Source organism: Cavia porcellus, unplaced genomic scaffold (genome assembly GCF_034190915.1).
Source record: "Cavia porcellus strain 051 isolate PalLab524CR breed Dunkin Hartley unplaced genomic scaffold, mCavPor4.1 scaffold_13, whole genome shotgun sequence".
NCBI lineage: Eukaryota > Metazoa > Chordata > Mammalia > Rodentia > Caviidae > Cavia > Cavia porcellus.
In genome coordinates this window covers 31,097,637-31,116,830 of record NW_026947496.1, presented here as the reverse complement: position 1 = coordinate 31,116,830, position 19,194 = coordinate 31,097,637, and the positions used below count along the sequence as shown (strand labels likewise).

The window sequence follows — 19,194 nt, the reverse complement described above, 5'->3', positions numbered from 1 at the left end:
AGGAGAAATTGCCAGCCTGATGCTGGAGACCATCCAGCACCACGGGACCCTGGGGCCACGGCCCTTTGGGGTGGTCAATCCCCAAGAAAGGCAGTTAACCCTAGAATTCCTCAGACCTAGCTGAGAGGCAGACCTGTGACAGCACACTCCTCCTGGAATCTCCTCCTGGAGTATCCACTCACGGAAAGGCAGGCCTGGCAGATGAGCAGCAGAACAGTCTGAACTCCAACCCACTTTGCCCGCTTATAACCTGCAGCACCCACCACACATACCTTTCTCCCCTGACAGCTCCTTCATTGGTAAAATGCAGGTGATTAAAACACTTCTTTGGGCAAAACAGAAAACATATTACACAAATACTTATTTTATAGTATTTATTAGAAAGTGGAAACAAAGCTTTATCAATAAGAGATTAAGTACTTTTGATTGGGAAAAAATTAAGAGTTCATATATATGAAGTGTTTGAAAAAAATTTGTGGTGCTGGCCAGCATATAGGATTACTATTTTTATTGCCTGCTGAATGGGTCATGAGAGTCCCCCTGTTACAGTTTGTGTCTAGATGTTCCCCAAAGCCTCATGGGAGCATAAGACTTTTTCAGGGGTGGCTGAATCTAGAGTGTGTGATACTGGGGTTAAAGGCGTGTGGTCAGTTCACTGATTGGCTTGATACTGCCCTACACCCAGCAGGCTAGATAAGAGAATAAAAGGGGTAGAAAAAAACACTGCTAAGGTTTGGTTTTGCTTTTGCTGTCCTCTGCCTGCTGTGAACTGTTTTCCTCTGCAAAGCCACCTAGCCCTAGAGTCAGCCAATTATGGACTGAAACCTCTACAAACTGTTGACCCAAATAAACCTTTTCTTACTTAACTTTGGGCATTGAGTATTTGGTCTCAGCAACAAAAGTAACTAAGACACCATGGGATAGTCACAGACCCTCAGTCATCTGACACCTGCCCACACTCTGCTTCCCACCTAAGAAACGGGAGAGAATCATGGTCTCCTGGCAGACCTGTAGAAAACATTAGACAAAAGAAGAAGCAAAGCTCCTAAGAAGACTTCAGGAGAGCCTCCAGTACTTTGTTGTTATTCCCCAAACCATCTCCCCCAACCATTTATTTCACTTGTAATAGTCTTAGTTCTGCTGCGAATGCTTTTTGCAACATGAGCTGTCCAGGTAATGCCAGGAAAATATGTATTTAAGTGCAAAACCATGAAATGCTATTACCCCAATTAATAAGTGAGGAAGCTAAAGCCCAGAGACATGAAGCAGCATGCCCAAGTTCACAGGCAGTAAATGGTCCAGGGCAGAGTCACACTACTCACCAAGCCTGCCACTGCCCCTAGAACTGCTGCAGCACAGAACCTGGTGTCTGAACATCGCCCTGGGCCCAGGTCAGGGAGGCAAAAAGTTAGCTCTAGACGAGGCAAGCTCTAGGCACCAATTTAAACAAATGGCCAGGTATGCTATCTGCATCTGTTTTTTGTCATTCACCCATGAACACTATTACATTCCATGACCTTTGAGTTAGCATCTGCTAGATTCTCATCAAATCTGAAAGTTAAGAAAATGTCTTCACAAGGAAATACTCCACTTTGTTAGAAAATGAGAATCAGGCAAACCCATGACTCTTTTCTCACTTGGGCTACCAGCATACAATTCTGTGTTCGAGAGTAGCTGCCTTGGCCAATGTCAGTTGATGTGCTGAAATCGAAGTGGGCATGGAGTCCCTATTCCTGGTCACATGCAGGGTGACAATTCCTGCCAAGTCAGACAGTGCTACATGTAGAAAGACCTGAGCAGGACCAGTCAAAGAAAGGTACTAAATTCCTTCTCTAGCTACTCTATTTCTATTCACCCTGTTCTTCCTATCTGTCTACCCCCAAAACGGTATGGCCCACGTTTTATCTTTTATTTTAATGAATCTGTATTTACACATACTATGCATGCTTTTTCTAACAAACTGCCACAAGCCTTCTCAGGAAGACATAAAAAACACTGCTATTACAGCTGAGATGTTCCAAAGTCACATAATGGACATCGACTTGGGAAACAAGATTAGAAATGCCAGCCTCTGAAAATAGAGCCAACAAAACCTATAGAACAAATAGCATTCATCATGTGCAATGACCTTCCCAGGAAATTGCTCAGTCTTGCTGATAGTTTCAGAACGGGGCTAATGAGGAAAGCCCGTCAGAGAGAACCTCAACTACAATGTGGTCAGAAGGACCTGCATAAACCCCCAATGAGCAGCAGGTGAGCTGAGATCTAATTATGTGTAATCTATCTCCCAAGACATGATTCTACTGACTGCTGCAGTGTTGAAACAAGAGGCATGAATCAGTCAAGACCCAATGAGAACCCAGCAGAGAGGCTTTAATATAAATAGTCACATGGGTAGTGCTGGCAATCAGTAACTGCTGATGGTGCCAGGGGAGTAGCATTCTGGAGGCATTCTGATCCAGGACTTAGGGAAAGATGGAGACAGAATTTACTGGGCCCTACAGCCCCCAAGGCAGGAACCATCCCTGGGCAGGATGTTGCTCATGAATCTCCACACATAACCTGAGGTTGATCCACTCTACTAGGAAACTCGCTGGGGCACCAAGGAGCCAAGAGCCACACACTGCAGTCCTGAGTCCACAACACAGAAGGAAATGGGTTTGGGGCCAAGAGAGTGACAGGATATACTACACATTACAACTATGAAAAATGAATCTCCATCACTACTCTTGGGAAGAATTATTGATCTTATATACAGAAAAACCCCAGGCTGGGGAAACTGGCCCACCAAGCTTGCAGACAGACAGAAACAAGCTTATTGAAAGTGTAGCTGCTCATCCAACAGTGAAGAGAGGATACTCAGACATAGTTCTCATCCCAATAGTGGGATATCACACACTTCTGATTCATCCAAACTCCAATCCTTAATTGATAACAAGCAGAACTAATAAAACTGAGTTTCCAAATCTGTAAAATTGAATGAGACCCTATATCCACAGTGCCCAGATCCACAAAGCTACCCCCACAACTCAGTTCATAACAGCTGAAAGATTCCTGCTTCTTTTCTGTATGCCTGATCACACGACAAAAACACTGGGACACAGTATCAAGTTTTGTAAAGCAAACAATCATACGAGTCTCTGCTAGGTCTACAAGTGTGCTATATATACCTGTGAGTAAGAAGACAACACAGTTCTAAACAGCATGCTTTTGAAGGCTTCTAGGAACTTCCAAAATGACTACTCGTAGCTAAACACAGCGTCAGTAATACAACAGAATTCTCTTGATATGCTCATTATTATGACCATTTTTTTAAAAAAGGAAGAAAAGCCAACACCTAAGTCTTCCAAAATGGAAGATCAGCCTCGAGCTCAAAACCACAGACTGGCCACACCACATGCAAGGACTTCATGATCTTGAGTAGCTGCCCCACAGTATGAACTCTCAACAAGGCCTCTGCCAATCATCCCCACACCCAACAGAAGAAAAATCCCCCATAAATGGATAGCATTTTTCTAAAGATGCATGTTTGTCCCCATTGGTGTGGGTCCTGGGCTTCTCTAGTTTAAAATCTGCCCAAGATGTTATTAATGTGCAGCCAGACTGAGAACCATAGACTACAACAGGGGCTGGCAATGAAGGAGCAAAAACAGAAAGATGCAAGCCACAGATAAAATCAGTTTAGATACAAGCAATAAGAAAGGGGAGGAGAGAGGAGATGACAACATGGAGAAGTCAGAGGCTCCTGCTGGCTATGATTTTAATTTTAATGTGGTGATTCAAGTGCAATCAACAGGCAATTTCTTTCACCCTGTACATATTCATTTATGAAACTCAATAATAAGTACTGGTCATCAGATGAGCCATTTTCTTAAAGTATGGAGACTAAGCATGCCCCAGCAGGCTAGGCCCCTTTCCCTTTAGGGAAAGCAAGATTGGCACAGAAGGGGATGTACAGCCTCAGTCCTGTGACCGCCACAATGGAGAAGGAACAGAAGTCAGCTCCAATAGAAACTTTTACTTCCCATCACTCCGAGTAAGAAAAAAACCCCTCTCCCAGCTCCCTGGGCCTGGGTGCAGCCTAAGTACTAGTTAGGTAATATCTCAGTTAATCCTTTTAGCAACTTCACACAGTGACCCTAGATATCTGCATTTTGTGGAGGTAAGACCCAGCAGAGATTTATCCAAAGACAGAGACCTGAACCAGGCAATGAATGACTCTACAATGCCAGGCTGCCCACCCATCCCTCTCCAAATACGGAGACAGTCATGCATGTATGGTCCAGTCATGAACCTATAGCTGGTAAACACAGCTGGGGCCTGGCTGGCTGTATCAGCACACAGCACTTCTGGATAAAAAGGCACAGTCTTGTCTCTCTAATTTCAGGTTCATGCTATACTGGAGAACAACACAGATACACTCTAGGCTTGATGCCTACTCCTAGTTTTGATGGGCAGAGAAGATGACCTCAGAGATGCAGCAGGCAGATTCCAGCATTAAGAAGTAAAATGATTTGGTACCCAACAAGCATACACCCAATATCTGAGCAACAGAGGGGCCTCTCTCCTCCAGCTTCTGTGCCAGTCAGAAGACAGAAGGCCCCACCAGCACCTTCAGGGCTAAGGGAAGCCCATGGGAATTTTTCACTTTCGTAGACACAGTTAGAGCTGGTCTTGATCAATCCAGACACACCAAATTAAACTGTTGGACATCAGCTCTTACCATCCTGAAAACTATGCTGACTACCTTTTACATTTGTTGAGTTCTATTTAACGGCAAAGATCACTGTCTAAAGCAGAAACCAACATCTTAAAATGAGGATATTAAATCCTGAGACATTTCAACATATCATAAGCATCAGGGGGCTGCAGACATCTTCAAAGGTCATCTCAGCCCATATTCCTGTACATCAGCCCAGCTGCCACCTACCACCTCAGCTTGAACACTCTTGCACGACTCCTGACTACCAGCTGGAGACAACAGGTCTCCAGGCTCCTGCACTATTCCTATGTGGGCAGAGCTCAGAAATAACGCCTGTCACACTCCCTTTCTGGAATAAACAAGTATCAGAAAACATGGAAGGCACTTGAACCAGACTCCCACAGCTCAGCACTTGGAGGAGAGTCCAGAGCCACCTGGAAGTGAAGATAACACACAGGAGATTTCAAGGCAGGGTAGCTCTAAGGTGTGGCAGAAGATAACCAGCTTGGCACCTGTGGAGCCAGACACCCACATGACAACTATCCATCAGCTCACTCCAGCCATCCACGTGCCCTGGGAACACCCACTGCACTTTGACCAACACAGTCCCTTACAACACGGTCCACACAGGACATTTCTGTCTTCATTTAGCTCCAAAGCTCCTTCAATAAGGAACCAGACTTTCCAAGATCCAAGACAACTCCAGGGTGTGAGGAGACACACAAGGGAACCCTGCCTCCCAAGGGCTTCTAAGTCTTCATTTATATTCTTAGCCCAAGAGCTCACACTTGTGTCTGCTTCTGGCTCAGAGAAACTAAAAGGTAACAGCCCTAGCACCTCACTGCATCCAAGCCCTGCTTCATGAAGGAGGGTGGAGGCTGAGTGCTCCTCCCCTGCCTGCCACTCAGGAATGACTGCAGGTCTAGGAAACTGCCCAAGCCCTGCACCATGTCATCCTACAAGTTACCATCGCCACGTGCTCTGATCTTATGATTATTCTTCCCTGAAATCATCACAGGGCATATCTACTAATCTGCAATCTAGTTTTAAATTGTCTTAATTAGAAGTATCAAAGAAACCACAGGAATACTTAGCTAACTGAAAGAACTAGTCCTCAGCCTCCACCAGGGGACTTTGTTGCACTGCCACAATTATTAATTTGTCTTCTGTTTGTCACTCACCTACAGTGGCAAAAATAAGCCAGAACCCGAACTAACAAAACTAAAAGAACGTTTACTAATTAAAATCTTGTGGAAAAGTTTTCAAATAGCACGCTATATTCAGATAGTAACAGTTCAAGATAATGATGAAAACCAAGTTGCCACTAAAAATTTTAAAAATTAATCATATAATTTAAAAAGAAAAACAGATCCTGGTATAATTTCTCAAAGACAAGAGATAGAGAGCGCAATTGGGAAATAACCTTGTGGTGACACAGCACAGAGTGCTGAGGGTTCAGGCCACGATGTAGCTTTAAGCCTGGGGTCACTTTCCCACTCCACCCACTCAGCTCCACTTTCTCACCTACAGGGGCCCCGCACCTCCACTTCCTTCTGCAACAACCTGCTTTTGTGGGACACTTGTCTGTCTGTCTGGTGGTACAGATTAGGAAGCCAGTGTGTACTTCACAGGGTGTGCGGCGTTGTGACACCTTGAAGACACAGTTAACACCAGCAACAGCAATTAATACTAAGCACTTATTGTGTGAGCATGAGCACAGGGCACCATCTGAGTACTTACTAATCTACTCCTCAATAATCAACCCCAGAAAGCCGAATGAAGAAAAGACACAGAAGGGCTAAGTGACTTGCCCTTAAACTAACAGGGCCACCTGAGAAGCTCAAATTCACAACTAGGCATCTAGTTCCAGTTTCACTTGTTTTCGCCACATCACACCAGCCTAAGATAACCCACTGCCAGCTGTGCCACCAAGTTCCCATGACCAAGTGTCCTGGGCTCCTACTGTCAGACCACAAGGTAGAAACAGGCAAAACCATCTCCAATCCGGAGGATGGTCTGATGAGACTGCCTCGGCAACACTTGGCCCTGCCACCAGCACCAGTCCCTAGGTGGCCAGGTGGCACAGCACCCACCACCTGAGAACCTCACCACAGTGCTGAGGGTCCAGTGTCACACCTGCACCCTGGGTCCTGGAAACTTGGGTCTCTACAGGCTGGGTTCTCAATCACACAACAACCCTCTCCCCCAAGGCTACCTCCTATCTGCAATGCCTGGAAATAAAAGACTGACACATAGTGAGCTAAGCCCTTGGCTTCCAAACACTCTGGTGTACTTTGTAATGATGCACAGTGCTTTCCAACACAACACTGCGATTAAAAACCAGATTTACTGAATTATTAGGAACACTCTTTGGGGCCAGCAAACAAATGACACCCTGGACTCTCTACGACCAATCAGAGAAAGAGACCCTAAAATATAAAACCACTGCAATGCTGACAGATGCCATGTGAGAATCATCCCAGACCGGACATGCCCATTCACATCCCTCTTGATGTTCCCTCAAAAAACGCTCAGTGGCTCACATTATTTCTTATATAATTTTCTTTTTTTTTCCTTTTTTTCTCCAATACCAAGGATTGAACTCAGGACCTCACACTTGCCAGGCAGGTGCTTATGCCGCACAGCTAAATCCCCGTTCCACATTATTTCTTTCTTTTTTTTGTCTTTTTCCTTTTTATCAATACTGGGGATTGAACTCACGACTGCCTGCTTGCAAGGCAGGCGCTTATGCCACTGAGCTAAATCCCCAGCCCCACCACATTACTTCTTGATAAGCACTGGTATATAGTTATGTCTTGGTGCATACTGTGTCTGTGGTTATTTCTTAATGCCACAGGGTGCTTGGTTATCGCTTAATGCACACTGGTGTGTGGTTATTTTCTGATGTACATTGGTGCAGGTAATTTCTAGAGGCACATTGGTGGGTGGTTTGTCTCCTGATGTACACTGGTATGTAACAGTTTCTTGGTATATACTGGTATGTGGTTATTTCTTGATGCATACATATTACGTGCAGCCTTCTGGGTTATCCAGCTATAAATGGTGAGTTGTCTTCCAGACACTTTCCATCACAGCTCCAACTGCCTCCATAAGCCTGTCTGGGAGGCCTATGTGGTCACCGATATACTCCTGTCATGATGCCTAGCCTTGGCCTGCAGCTCAGACCACCCAAGAATCCAAACAATTCTGATCCTGGCCCCTAGTTTCTTGCTCCTCCATATCAGCAGTTTCAATGAAGGTTATGAGCAGGTGATCATCAGCCCTGGAATCTGTACCTTTCAGGCCTAAAGCTGCAGCTCTGCATCCACAGGAGAGAAACCTACTATTTGTATCTGGATGTTTTGCAGACATGCTCTAAGACCAAGCCATGTTCCCCAAAGCCATATGCTAGACAGCTGGAATTACACCGAAACTCCAGCACAGCTTTGTCCTTGCAGGTCTAGGGAGTCTGCCGAAAACTGCCTATGTATATAGGAAAAAAATCCATCCAGCTTTCTTCAAAGCACGCTGTGAAGTTAGACAAGCAATGCTCTAAAGATTGTAGGCATCACACTGAAAAGGCTGATATAAGCTTGTTAAGGTTTGAATCTTGACTATCCCCCAAAGGCTCATATTATGTTGAAGGTTTGGTCCCCAGTGCAGTGACATTCAGAGAAGGGGCCTTCAGAAAGGTGGCTGGGTCATGAGGGTTCAGTGGATTAATCCACTGATGGATTCATAATTTGATGGCAGCACTGAAAAGTGCATAGGGAGCCTTGGATGATTTGGAAGCAAGGTTGGGAGATATTTAATAAATATGCACTATTCTTTTTTGTTCCCCCAAAAGGATATTATTGCAAAAGCCATATTTTAAACACTGCATTTGTAGAGAGTTTTTGGCATCACTGGAAACTTTAGGGGAAAGTAGGTCACTGAGGGAGTGTCCTGGCCCCTGCCTCTCTCACATTCTGCTTTCTTTCTGCCATTTGGTGAGCAACCTCCCCCTCCACACACTCCTGCTACCAAATTCCTCAGCCTCTCCTCAGGTCCCAAAGTAATGAAGCCAGCTGCCATAAACTAAAAACTCTGAAACCTTGAGCCAAAATAAATCTTGCCTCTTTTAAACTGTTCTTCTTAGGTACTATGTCACTATAATGGATGGCTGACTAACATACCACGTGACTAATGGCACCCTGAAAATATACCCTATTGTATACTTGCCAAAAATTCTTTACAAATGCTATGTTTAAAATATGGCTTTTGCAATAACATCCTTTTGGAGGAACAAAAAAGAATAGTACATATTTATTAAATATCTCCCAACCTTGCTTCCAAATCATCCAAGGCTCCCCATGGAAGCAAGCAGCACTGTTTGGACAAGAGAAACCCCGGCATGAAGACAGACACACAAATGATCTGGTAGCCAGGCAGTGCATGATCAAGGTCCTTGGACTTCCTATGAGTAACGTGTGGGCTGCTTACTTTATCAATGACCACATACCTTGACACCAAAGCACTTAACAGGCAGGCAATTTTCTGTCAGACTATTCTTACAGGAAAAAAAAAGCAACTAATAAAAGAATGTTAGCCCATTAGGCCCCAAAGCACCCTCTGAAGAACCCTCAGGACCACCCCAACCATGGGTGGTAGGTGCGAGCTTCACTGATCACTCCTAAACTAAGCAAGAAGTGAAAGGCTGACTGGCCACAAAGCTTGAAAATAGCATTTTTAAAAAGTACTACTTTCAGCTAATTCACTAATTAAAGATGCACATTCACTTAAGTTCACCTTTATGTAAATTTTTAAATAAAAGCTTCCAAAGTACACAAAAATGAAATAGCATACTGAACCTCATGAACCCACCAGTTAATCTCCACAACACTTTGGTCAATCTTGCTCTCCTATAATCCTCTCCCCAACCAACTGGGTGGTGTTATTGTCCATAAATATTTGAGTTTGTATTTCCAAAAGATAAAGATGTCTGCAAATCATAATTCTAAATGACCTCCACATGAATAAAACAGTAAAATAACTTCATCCATTTTTCATCCTTATTCAACTTATCTTCAATTAAAAAAAAAAAGTCTCTTTCTCAAAAGCTGTTGGTTGCTTCAGTGATTTTGAGCTTCTCTGCAGACCTCAGAACTCAGCATGGTAACTTGTATACAGGAATTACCCAAAACTGCTCTGAATTGGTGCAGGTTCATCAGGGAAACTCAGAAATAAAAAGCAAAAGTTTACACAGATTCCGGGGCAGGACTGACACAGGCAGATGTACACAACCAAACAGGAGCTGCCTACTTTCCCTTTCAGAGATGCAGAGTGTCTTTGAAGGGTGAGCAAAACAGAGGCTAACTCTGAGACATCGTTCCCCCCCTAGGATGCATCTCCATCTGTAGCATCTGAAGATGCTATGGGCCAAGCAAAGGCCAGGTTGCTTCACTGCCAGTTTAAACATAAATCCAAAACCAACAGCTCTCAGTGCTTTTATGGATTTTTCTTGGGAAATGCTACCTCATCACCTCTTCTGGTGACCCTGCGGACAACTCTGAGAAAAGCAGGCAAAAAATGACTCAAGAGTAGCTGCTTTCTGAGAAAATTTTAGGAACTTCTGTTTCCTTTGTATCTCTGTGTGAAAGTGATATATGGAAAAATCGATGTCTAATTAAGTCTAAAAGAGCTCTTTCAATAAGTAGAAAGTAAAAACATTAGCTGGTAAGAAACCATTGCAACTTGGTTTGAGGGACAGTGTTTTTCTTTTCCCACAGGACATAAAATAAAAGAACATTTTACAAATAATGACATTTTGGAGTAGATGAAAAAGGGATATTCCATGTGGTAAACTTTAGTAATGATCAAAAATGAGCCACAAAGGCAAAACAGTTGGTGAGCTGGATGGCACAGCAGACAGGCAGGGCAAGCAATGGGGGACAAGGATTGTCTCCACATTTGGGTCACAGGGAAAACCCTTGAGAAAGGAAAGACAAGGGCAGTGGGACATCAACGCATCCCAGATGGCCAACATGCTCATCCAGGGCAGCCATATAAATCTCTAATGAGGGTCATCTCCACTTATCCAAATCCTAATCACAGACTGCTGAGTATATGGACAACTCACAAACGTTGGCCTTTAATTTGCGCCAGTTCCTCAAACTCCCACAGGTGACTTAGCTTGGAAAGAAGACTCTTCATCCACAGCATGTCCATTTCCCAAGCAGCACCCTTCACAGAAACAGGAGGCAGCCACCTGCCCCAGCTGTCTCATCTACAAGCACCAGAGGACAGTAACCATCCACAAAGTATCTTATAATCCCTTAATGATGCTGATGGCCTCTGGGAATGGCAGCTGGATGTTCTTACCTGAGGAACTTGCAGGAGCTAGGATTTCCCAGTAATCCACAGCCTTAAGTGACTGCAGGCAATGAAGTCACATCTTCCTTTTATTTTCCACAAATACTGCAGATCACAGAGACTCAACATTACCCACATTTCCAGACACAGGGCAGGTTCTGGCCTATAAATTCCTGCAAACATGCATCAACAACCCACTCCATAGACACACCACCACCACCACCACCCAGACATCATTGCAAGGCAGTGGAGAGCCTACACTGCAGCAGATGCTCAAGACCCAGGGTCTTATTGTTAATAACGACGTGTGCAGAGGGTACTCTACAAACACGTGTATTGAACCTGGGCCTCACAAATGCTAGGCAAGTGTTCTGCCACTAAACCATAGTCCTAATCCTTCACACTGTATTTTGAGACATGGCCTTGCCCAAACTGGCATCTCACTTTGTACCACAAACTTACAACTCTCCTGCCTCAGCCTCCCAAGTAGCTGGGGTTACAGGAATGCCACCACTCCTATTGTGATGTTTTTTCATGGTGTGCCTAACAGTAGACCTACCCAATTCAACCTGACATTTCACGTAAGTGATCTCAGAAATCAGGAAACAAGATTGTCCCACAAGCATATTCTATGAAGAGGATCACAAATTAAGTCACAGGCATTACCAGCAGCCACAGATCCGGGGGGCCATAAGAGGAGACAAAACACTGAACCAGACTGCACATTCAAAGTCCAAGGAACAAGAACAAAAGACCCAGGATATTGTGGTGGAGACCACCCACAAGCAAACTAAATGGTGGGTCGCAGCCCTTTAACTTAACAAAAGAAGTCAAAAGGCACAGAGAGATAGATCCCAGAGGCTGGACACAGCAAAGACTAGCAACTGTCTCAGAAGCAAGGTAAGCCACAAAGGTCACACTTCATGACGTCTGGCTACAAACTGCAGATGGAAAACACCCAGAGAGCAGTGGTTAAGAGGGCTGCTGAACTTCCTACAATGCTGAGGGCAGACCCTGTAACAAACTATCAAGCCCTAAGCATGCACCATGTGGGGCTGAAACTAAAGTAGGCCAACCACTCCTCCAAGTACCTTCATCCTTGCCAAACCCAAATAGAAACCCAGTGACTCTGCCCCAGCCCTCCCAGTCACTCACTCTTTCTCCTTGGAAGCTGGGGACAGAAAACTGCAGGCCTGAACAGGAGTAGGTGTCCAGCAGAAACAGCCCAGAGAGACTGCCACTCCATGGTATGCTACTGCAAAGGAGCAGAATGGACAAGGCGCCAAGCAGACAGCGCCATGAGGACAAACTGGGTCATGAGTGACTGGTCACCACCTGGTGGCCAGCCAGCCACCCTCAGCTGCTTCCTTCTCGTGGCAAGTCTCAGTAAGACACAGGGGCTCTGCCAGCCTGGGAAAACCTTTTAAGTGGAAGCCTATGAGCGAGATTCCATGTTACAGGGTTTATTTTTCCCAGATCCAGCCCTGATGAATCAGAGCCATCTACATTCCCATATGCTGAGAAACCCAATCTGTACACAGTGACACACATGCCCCCCATGCCAGCACAGACACATACACACACACACACACACACACACACACACACACACACTATGGGACATGACTGAGCACAAAATGCCAGTATCTCACCCTGTGCCACATTAGAGAACAAGGCAGGGACAGAACTACCCATCTGATGAAGGGAACCAAGGTTGATTTTCCGAGACACAGTCTAAAAAGTGGGGGGGAGCGGTGGCAGGGGTACACTTTCTAAAGTACCTCCACACCTGGAGTTAATCTTGAAGATCAGGCAGAGGGCCAAAGGTCACAGAGGTTTTACACCTTCAAAGAACAAGGTCAGGTTCCAGTGAGCATGCAGTAAGGCACTCAGGGTAAACGAAGAGGCAGGAGAACCTTCTGCTAGGCCAGAACCCACTCAGGAAAGGTTGTTCTGCATCAAGGACCTGACCAGGAAGGAAAGAGATCAAGACCACCGTAGTGGAATGATGACCTCAGGAGCAAGAATCGAAGCCTACTGCTGAAGGGAAAGGATCTCTGAGGTCTTAGGGATGGGATCTGACTCTCAGATGCCAGGGCACATCTGTAAGCATCGCACCTGTGTAATGCTACTCCAGCACACTACATGGAGACAGGTGTAGAGGACTCAAGTGAATCCTTCAACTGCTAACCTCGAAAAAGGAGTCCCAAGAAAAGACATGAAGGTTGCAGCCTGGAGCCCTCAAGATAGTAGCATATTCGGCAACTCACAAGGGAGGACCTCACTGTCAAATCTGTATGGCTTGGCTGGGTCAGCTCTTCTGTACTTGGCATACTATCCTCAGCATTGCAACAGGAGCTTCAAGAACAGGCTTTAAGAGGAGGAAAGACTAACAGCCACAAAGGAGGGGGGCCTGATGAAAACTGTGGCTTTTCTAGTGTAAATCCTGTTGTGCCCACCAGATTTCTCTCCCCAGGACACCTTGTCTTCTTCCAGGGTGGCAGAACTACCCACCTTTACCCAGACCATCTCAGCACTCCTGAGTGACAGACAGGGAAGCAGCTTGTCTATTCAGACCCTAAAGTCGGAATTTTCTCCAAAGTATGTCCTCTGCCCAAAGACCTGAGGACCATGAGCAGCAGCAGTGAGGAGTAACAAATGGTGCTATTTATTCCCCAGCCCCAGTCACTTCGGTGACAAGTCCACCAATCTCTTCTACCTCAGGTCCAGAGAGGAGCCCACCTCACCTGGAGCTAGGCAGAGAATGTGAAAACAACAGCTCACAAGACCCCTACCTGGCTGACCCCCCACCCCAGTACAGGTACCTCAATAGTCTCCTTCTCACTCCAGCTGCAGGGCCAGTGTTTGTACACTTTATCAGTTACAATCTGCTTCCACTGTCTTTGGGAGCCCAGAGGCAACTATAACTTCTAAACAGAGAATTTTATTTATTTAAGAAAGTTTATCTGTGCTCACCTGCTTTCTTGGAATCCCACTGTAACCTCACAGCTGGGTGGAGAGCCCCTCAAGACTTTCCAAAAAGCAGGTCATTAATGGCCTTCAAAGTTCACAGCTCAAGCCCCAAAGGAACCGATCAGATCAGTCTCAGAGGTGCAGTGAAGAATAAAAAGCCTTACGCATGTCCAGAAACCAAAGCAACACTTAGGATTTCTGCCTTCTGGTTTCATAGGTTCTGTAGTTTTTCTTTTTCCTCTTTTTAAGTTATTATTCAGTAATACTACTATTTGCCCGCACCTACTAAGAGCATTTAATCCTCAAAAATAAAATCCATAACATAAAAATGTTTATTGTACTGCATAGATGAGAAACTGAGGCTCAGAGAAATGTGGTAAATTAATGAAAGCCAGAAGCTACTCTCCTCACTTGGATGTCTACTGTTCACTCAAAAACATTACTGGTTCCCTAAGTCAGTCAGCAAGTCAGCATAGCAACTGAACCCCTCTGCAATTTAGTCCCAAATTCCCTCTCCAATTTTACACCCTAATGTCCTTTACTGAGTGTCACAGCCCCATCAGGTCCCTCTTTATCTCAAGAGAAGCCCCTTCTGTACCATCTCCCACAGAAGCTCAAAGCCCTACTCTGGGACCCTACAACTCCTATGAGAGTGATGCCAGCCTCTGCAGTGCACACCAACACCACAGAGGCACATGCAGCCACACTCTCCCAGTAGCACCCTTCCACAAGAAAACACTTCCGCTGTTCCATCCCAGACAGCCACACTTCACCCAAAGGCAGCCTCACCTCAACAGAATCCCTTCCCCTCTTCCTGCAGCAATATCCACTGCCAACATACTAGGGCCCCTGGGAGACTTAACATGATTAAAATGTTAAAGATTTTAAGATGCTCAAGGGAAAGCCATCCTTGAAGTGCAAATCATCAATTTGGGGGAAAGAGGAAAATATAGGGGGATATCATGACAGATATAAATGAATTAAGTTCTCAGCAACATTATGCATAAATTGCTTTAACAAACACAGCCTGAATCCCAGCAATAAGTCCAGAGTTTGCGGCAAACACCCTTGGTGGTTTTCAGCACTTATTCCTGCTTAGTTTATTAAATCTGCAATCCGATGAGCACCGACTTCCTGGGTTTTGTCAAATGGAGAATAACAGTTCTGCGATGAGTTATTTAACAGGCAGGGCACACAGTTAAGAGGCAGGCTGGGATGCTGAAGCAGCAGAAATTCTACTGAGATTCCTCAGACAATCCCCAAAGCCTAGTACCAAAGCTGAGCACCGTGCAAATAAACCAGGACACAGAGAAATGGACTGACTATGGAACCGGAGCCCTAACTTGAACTAGAAAAGAAACGTAAGTCCACAAACTACAGAATTTAAATTCTGCCTCTACATGCATACTCTACATCTTTTTTTATGCACATATTTTACAAACCACATTTTCCTTTATGATGAGGAGGAACGTATATGTGGAGACGATTCTGGTGTCTAAACCCACAGAAACAATTTAGAGGAAAGAGTTTTCTATAGATTAGAAATTCCATTTGCCCCATTCAGGAAGGCATTCAGGGCCTCTCCATTTTATATCAGGGTCCGCCCCACTAGGCTAGTGTGTCCGCTACAATTTCAAAAGCCCTGGCTCTTACACCTCTTTTCCACTGATGAATCACTAGGATTAAATTTTATGGTTGGCTGATATAAAGACTAGAAGCCCAAATCATCAGTCCATGTATAAAATTGTTCATTTCCCCTACTTTTCCTACATGGTCCTCCTCATCAGGCCACAAGTTCTTAGATTTTAAGCTAAAAATCAGACTGGAGAGCCATCAGATTTTTAACACAAAGACCTGGTTAAGGATTCACCTACAGAGTCCCCGCGGTGGGGAGCTACCTTCTGACCACTGGGCACAAAGGGGTAGCACCCATGGGGGTCACTCACAAGGTTTTCTTTACGAAAGGGCAGCAGGCTGGGCCTGGTCTCCAAGGCAGAGCAGGTGAAGCCTAACAGTGCCTTCTGGTGGGAAGTAGAGATCACTCCTAACGATCATCCCACCTAACCTCTTCCACAGCTGCATGCTCCTTACTCAGAATAAGCTGGGAATCCATGTACATGCAATTTTTAAAACGACTCACAGCAAACCAAGCCATTCAGCACATGGGGTTTCCGTTTGTACCACTCTAAATAAAATAGAATCCAGGAAATTCACCAAGAGCCAAATAAGCCACCTCCACCTACTTCTGTCTATACTTGCAGCTAGGAATGAATAAGGCGAGGGTGGGAATGAGGGAACCTCCCAGCGGCCCAGCCCGGTGCTTCCCGCGGCAGAAGTCTGTTCCCCTTGTCAGTCCTCCTCACGATTGCCAGTCCCCACCTCGACACGGTCTACTTCCATTAACTCAGACTTTCCGGGGTCTACGGCGTCCTAAAGGTTACAAGTCCCTAAGGTTACAGAACTTTGGAAAAGATACCGTTGCTTTCAAAGCCAATAAGCTGAACAAAACCCTTGGGCGCAAATGCGCCGCTCCAGCTCCGGGACGCAGCTCCCGGCTTCTCTGGCGCTTTGGGGACAGGGACGCGGGAGCGCAGCGCAGCCCTCGAGTGTTCATGGCCTCGTCACCAGCCTCCGGAGCCCACGAGAAACACGCCCCGCGAGGCCGACGCCGCGCGCGAAGAACTGGGGCCGAGAAAGCACACGCAGGGGGCCAGGTCTGGCAGTGGACCGAGGTGCGGCCACCCTCTGGGGTGGGAGTCGAGGACAGATCCAAGTCTTGCGACCCCGGGTGACCTGGCCATGCGTGGACGGCGGAGCTCCGGGTCCACGCCGCGCCCGCTCACATCGCTCTTTGTGAGCTAGCACCCTCCCGATTCGGCCGCAGGACGCGCTCCAAGACGCGGCCCCAGCGGAGAACCCAGCCCCGGCTCTGCGCTTGTAGGGCTCCGGGGATCCGGACGACAGACTGGGGGTCGGGGGCGCACTCACCTTCCTGCTGCCGCCCGCAGCCAGCGCGGAGCCGCCCCCCGAGTACATGTAGTAGGCGATACCCAGCACCCAAAGCAGTGCGAAGCACAACAGCACGCGCGAGCGCCGCCGCATCCTCCCGCGGGCCTGGGGCGCGGGGATGGCTGGGGACTGGGCACGGGGACCGGCGCGAGCGGGCGGGGGCGGCGGCGCTCAGCGCCCGGCAGGAAGCGCGGGGTCAGGGAGCAAAGGGCGGCCAATCGGCGCTAGGGGCGGGGCCTGAGCTGGGGGCGGGCCCGCGTCTCCATGGCGGCGGCGCCCCGCCTCCTGCGCGCTGCCAGGCTCGTGAGTGGCAGGTGGCTGCCAGCTCGGGCTGGCGGGTGAGATCTGTGGCAAGTCGTCCCTCGTCCCTGCCTCGTGAGTGTCCCGTGCACATCTTGCAACAGACCCCGCTCGTCCCCAGGTGTCAGTTTCATTTATTTATTTAGGCAAAGGGGACCTCAAGGTGGAAACTGGGAAGGTAATTTTCAAAAGAACGTGCTTTGGGGGATAAACAGAGCTCTTAATAGCAACGTGGCGGTTATGTTAAAGCAAACATGAAAGAGGAAGAAGGGAGACAAAATATATTTTTAAACCTTTTCTTTTTCGTTGTTTATGTGAAAGAAGAGTGGAATGAGCACACTAAGCATCTCTAAAGGTACAAGAAATGTCTCTGGTAACAGCATCAAGGTAACCTTGACGATGCCCTTGTAACTGCGAAGTTTCCCGTGTTTCTAAGAAAGAGGTGTTACAAGTGTTTTAGGAGTTTCTGAGTCTGTAGGATGATGGCTGCTGCCAGAATGGGAATCTACCCACATCCCTAGCCAAACGAGCTCACAGTCAGGCTTTCTGTGTCTCTAGGAGTGAGAACGCATAGCCAAACGAGCTCATAGTCAGGCTTTCTGTGTCTCTAGGAGTGAGAACGCATGGCCTCAGCTTCAAATTAAGAAGGAAAAAAAGACATCAAATTGCAAAAGATCTTCCTCCATGACTACCAAGGGCATAGGAGAAGCACAGGCGTGCCATATCTGTACAGGGAAAGTCTAACACCAACCACTAAATATGAAACACAAGTTCCAAACTATTGATCAAGGGAAGAGATTTGGGGGTAAAAATGAAGCAAGAGGTGACAGGCTTAAAAATTCCTTGCTTCTTGGGAAAAGTCAGATTTTTAAAAAAGTAATGTCCTTTAGAGGCCTGGTGGTGAAGGGAAAGAAGGATGTGTGAAGGGAAAATTAAAGAGAAGACAGCCAGTCCCTCCCCCAGCCACCAGCATTATCCATTGAAAACTGCACATCAGGCACACGCAGCTGATTCTTAGAAACCCTGCTTCAAACTTTGGCTAGAAACAGAAACCCATCAAGTCTACTTTTTAAAAAAAGCCTAGTATAAAAAGGAAACAGGAAACTAATGCAATTCCTGATGATGAAAAAGGGATCATAACATTTCAGCTAATGATCCCCCCAAAAAAGTCATGGAGCAGAAGAAAAGTATAATATTACATATCAAACTGAACAAAGTGCCAGAAGTTTTGGACACACATATATGTATACAGGAATTTGAAACTAAGAACAAGATAGACAAAATTTAGAAAGCAGAGGAATGCTTTGATCAAATTAAAGAAATTGAAAATAAAGACAAAAATGATCCCATATACAAAAAATAATTACAAAGGCATCTGAGAGCCAAATCATTCAAATTCAAATGAAATGAAGAAGAATTCATTCAAAGCCCTTTATGTAAAAGGACTTTGAAGAGTGGCAAAAAAAAAAAAAAAAAAAACAACTAAAAATAAGATAAGTAAAAAGGCCATCGGTGGGATGAAGCAGGAGGATTGCAAGCCCAGCCTGAGCTACTCAGTGACTGGCTCAAAATAAAACATTTTAAAAGGGCTGAGAATGTAGTTCACTGTGAAAGCCTTGAGTTCTTTCCCTAGTACTCCAGGGAAGAAAAAATTTAGAACAATAGAGTTGTTTTTTCTTTTCCTTTTTCTCTGTCTTTCTTTTTTCTTTCTTTCTCTCTCTCTCTCTCTCTCTCTCTCTCTCTCTCTCTCTCTCTCTCTCTCTCTGTTTTTTTGGCAGAGTCTTGCTACTATATTTCAGGCTGATTTCAAACTCAGTAAGTAGCCCAGGCTGGCCTCAAACTCACAGCAATCCTCTTGC

General features: G+C 45.9%; 1 protein-coding gene across 1 annotated transcript in view; it reads right to left on the bottom strand.

The window, feature by feature from the left end:
* Nucleotides 1-17,219, bottom strand: part of Galnt2 (polypeptide N-acetylgalactosaminyltransferase 2) — a 144,149-nt gene extending 126,930 nt beyond the window's left edge. The window contains exon 1 of the mRNA XM_003473487.5: nucleotides 17,015-17,219. Coding sequence (XP_003473535.2) covers nucleotides 17,015-17,128 — 114 coding nt within the window. The 5' untranslated portion in view covers nucleotides 17,129-17,219. The remainder of the gene's footprint in view (nucleotides 1-17,014) is intronic.
* Nucleotides 17,220-19,194: the final 1,975 nt, after the last annotated feature.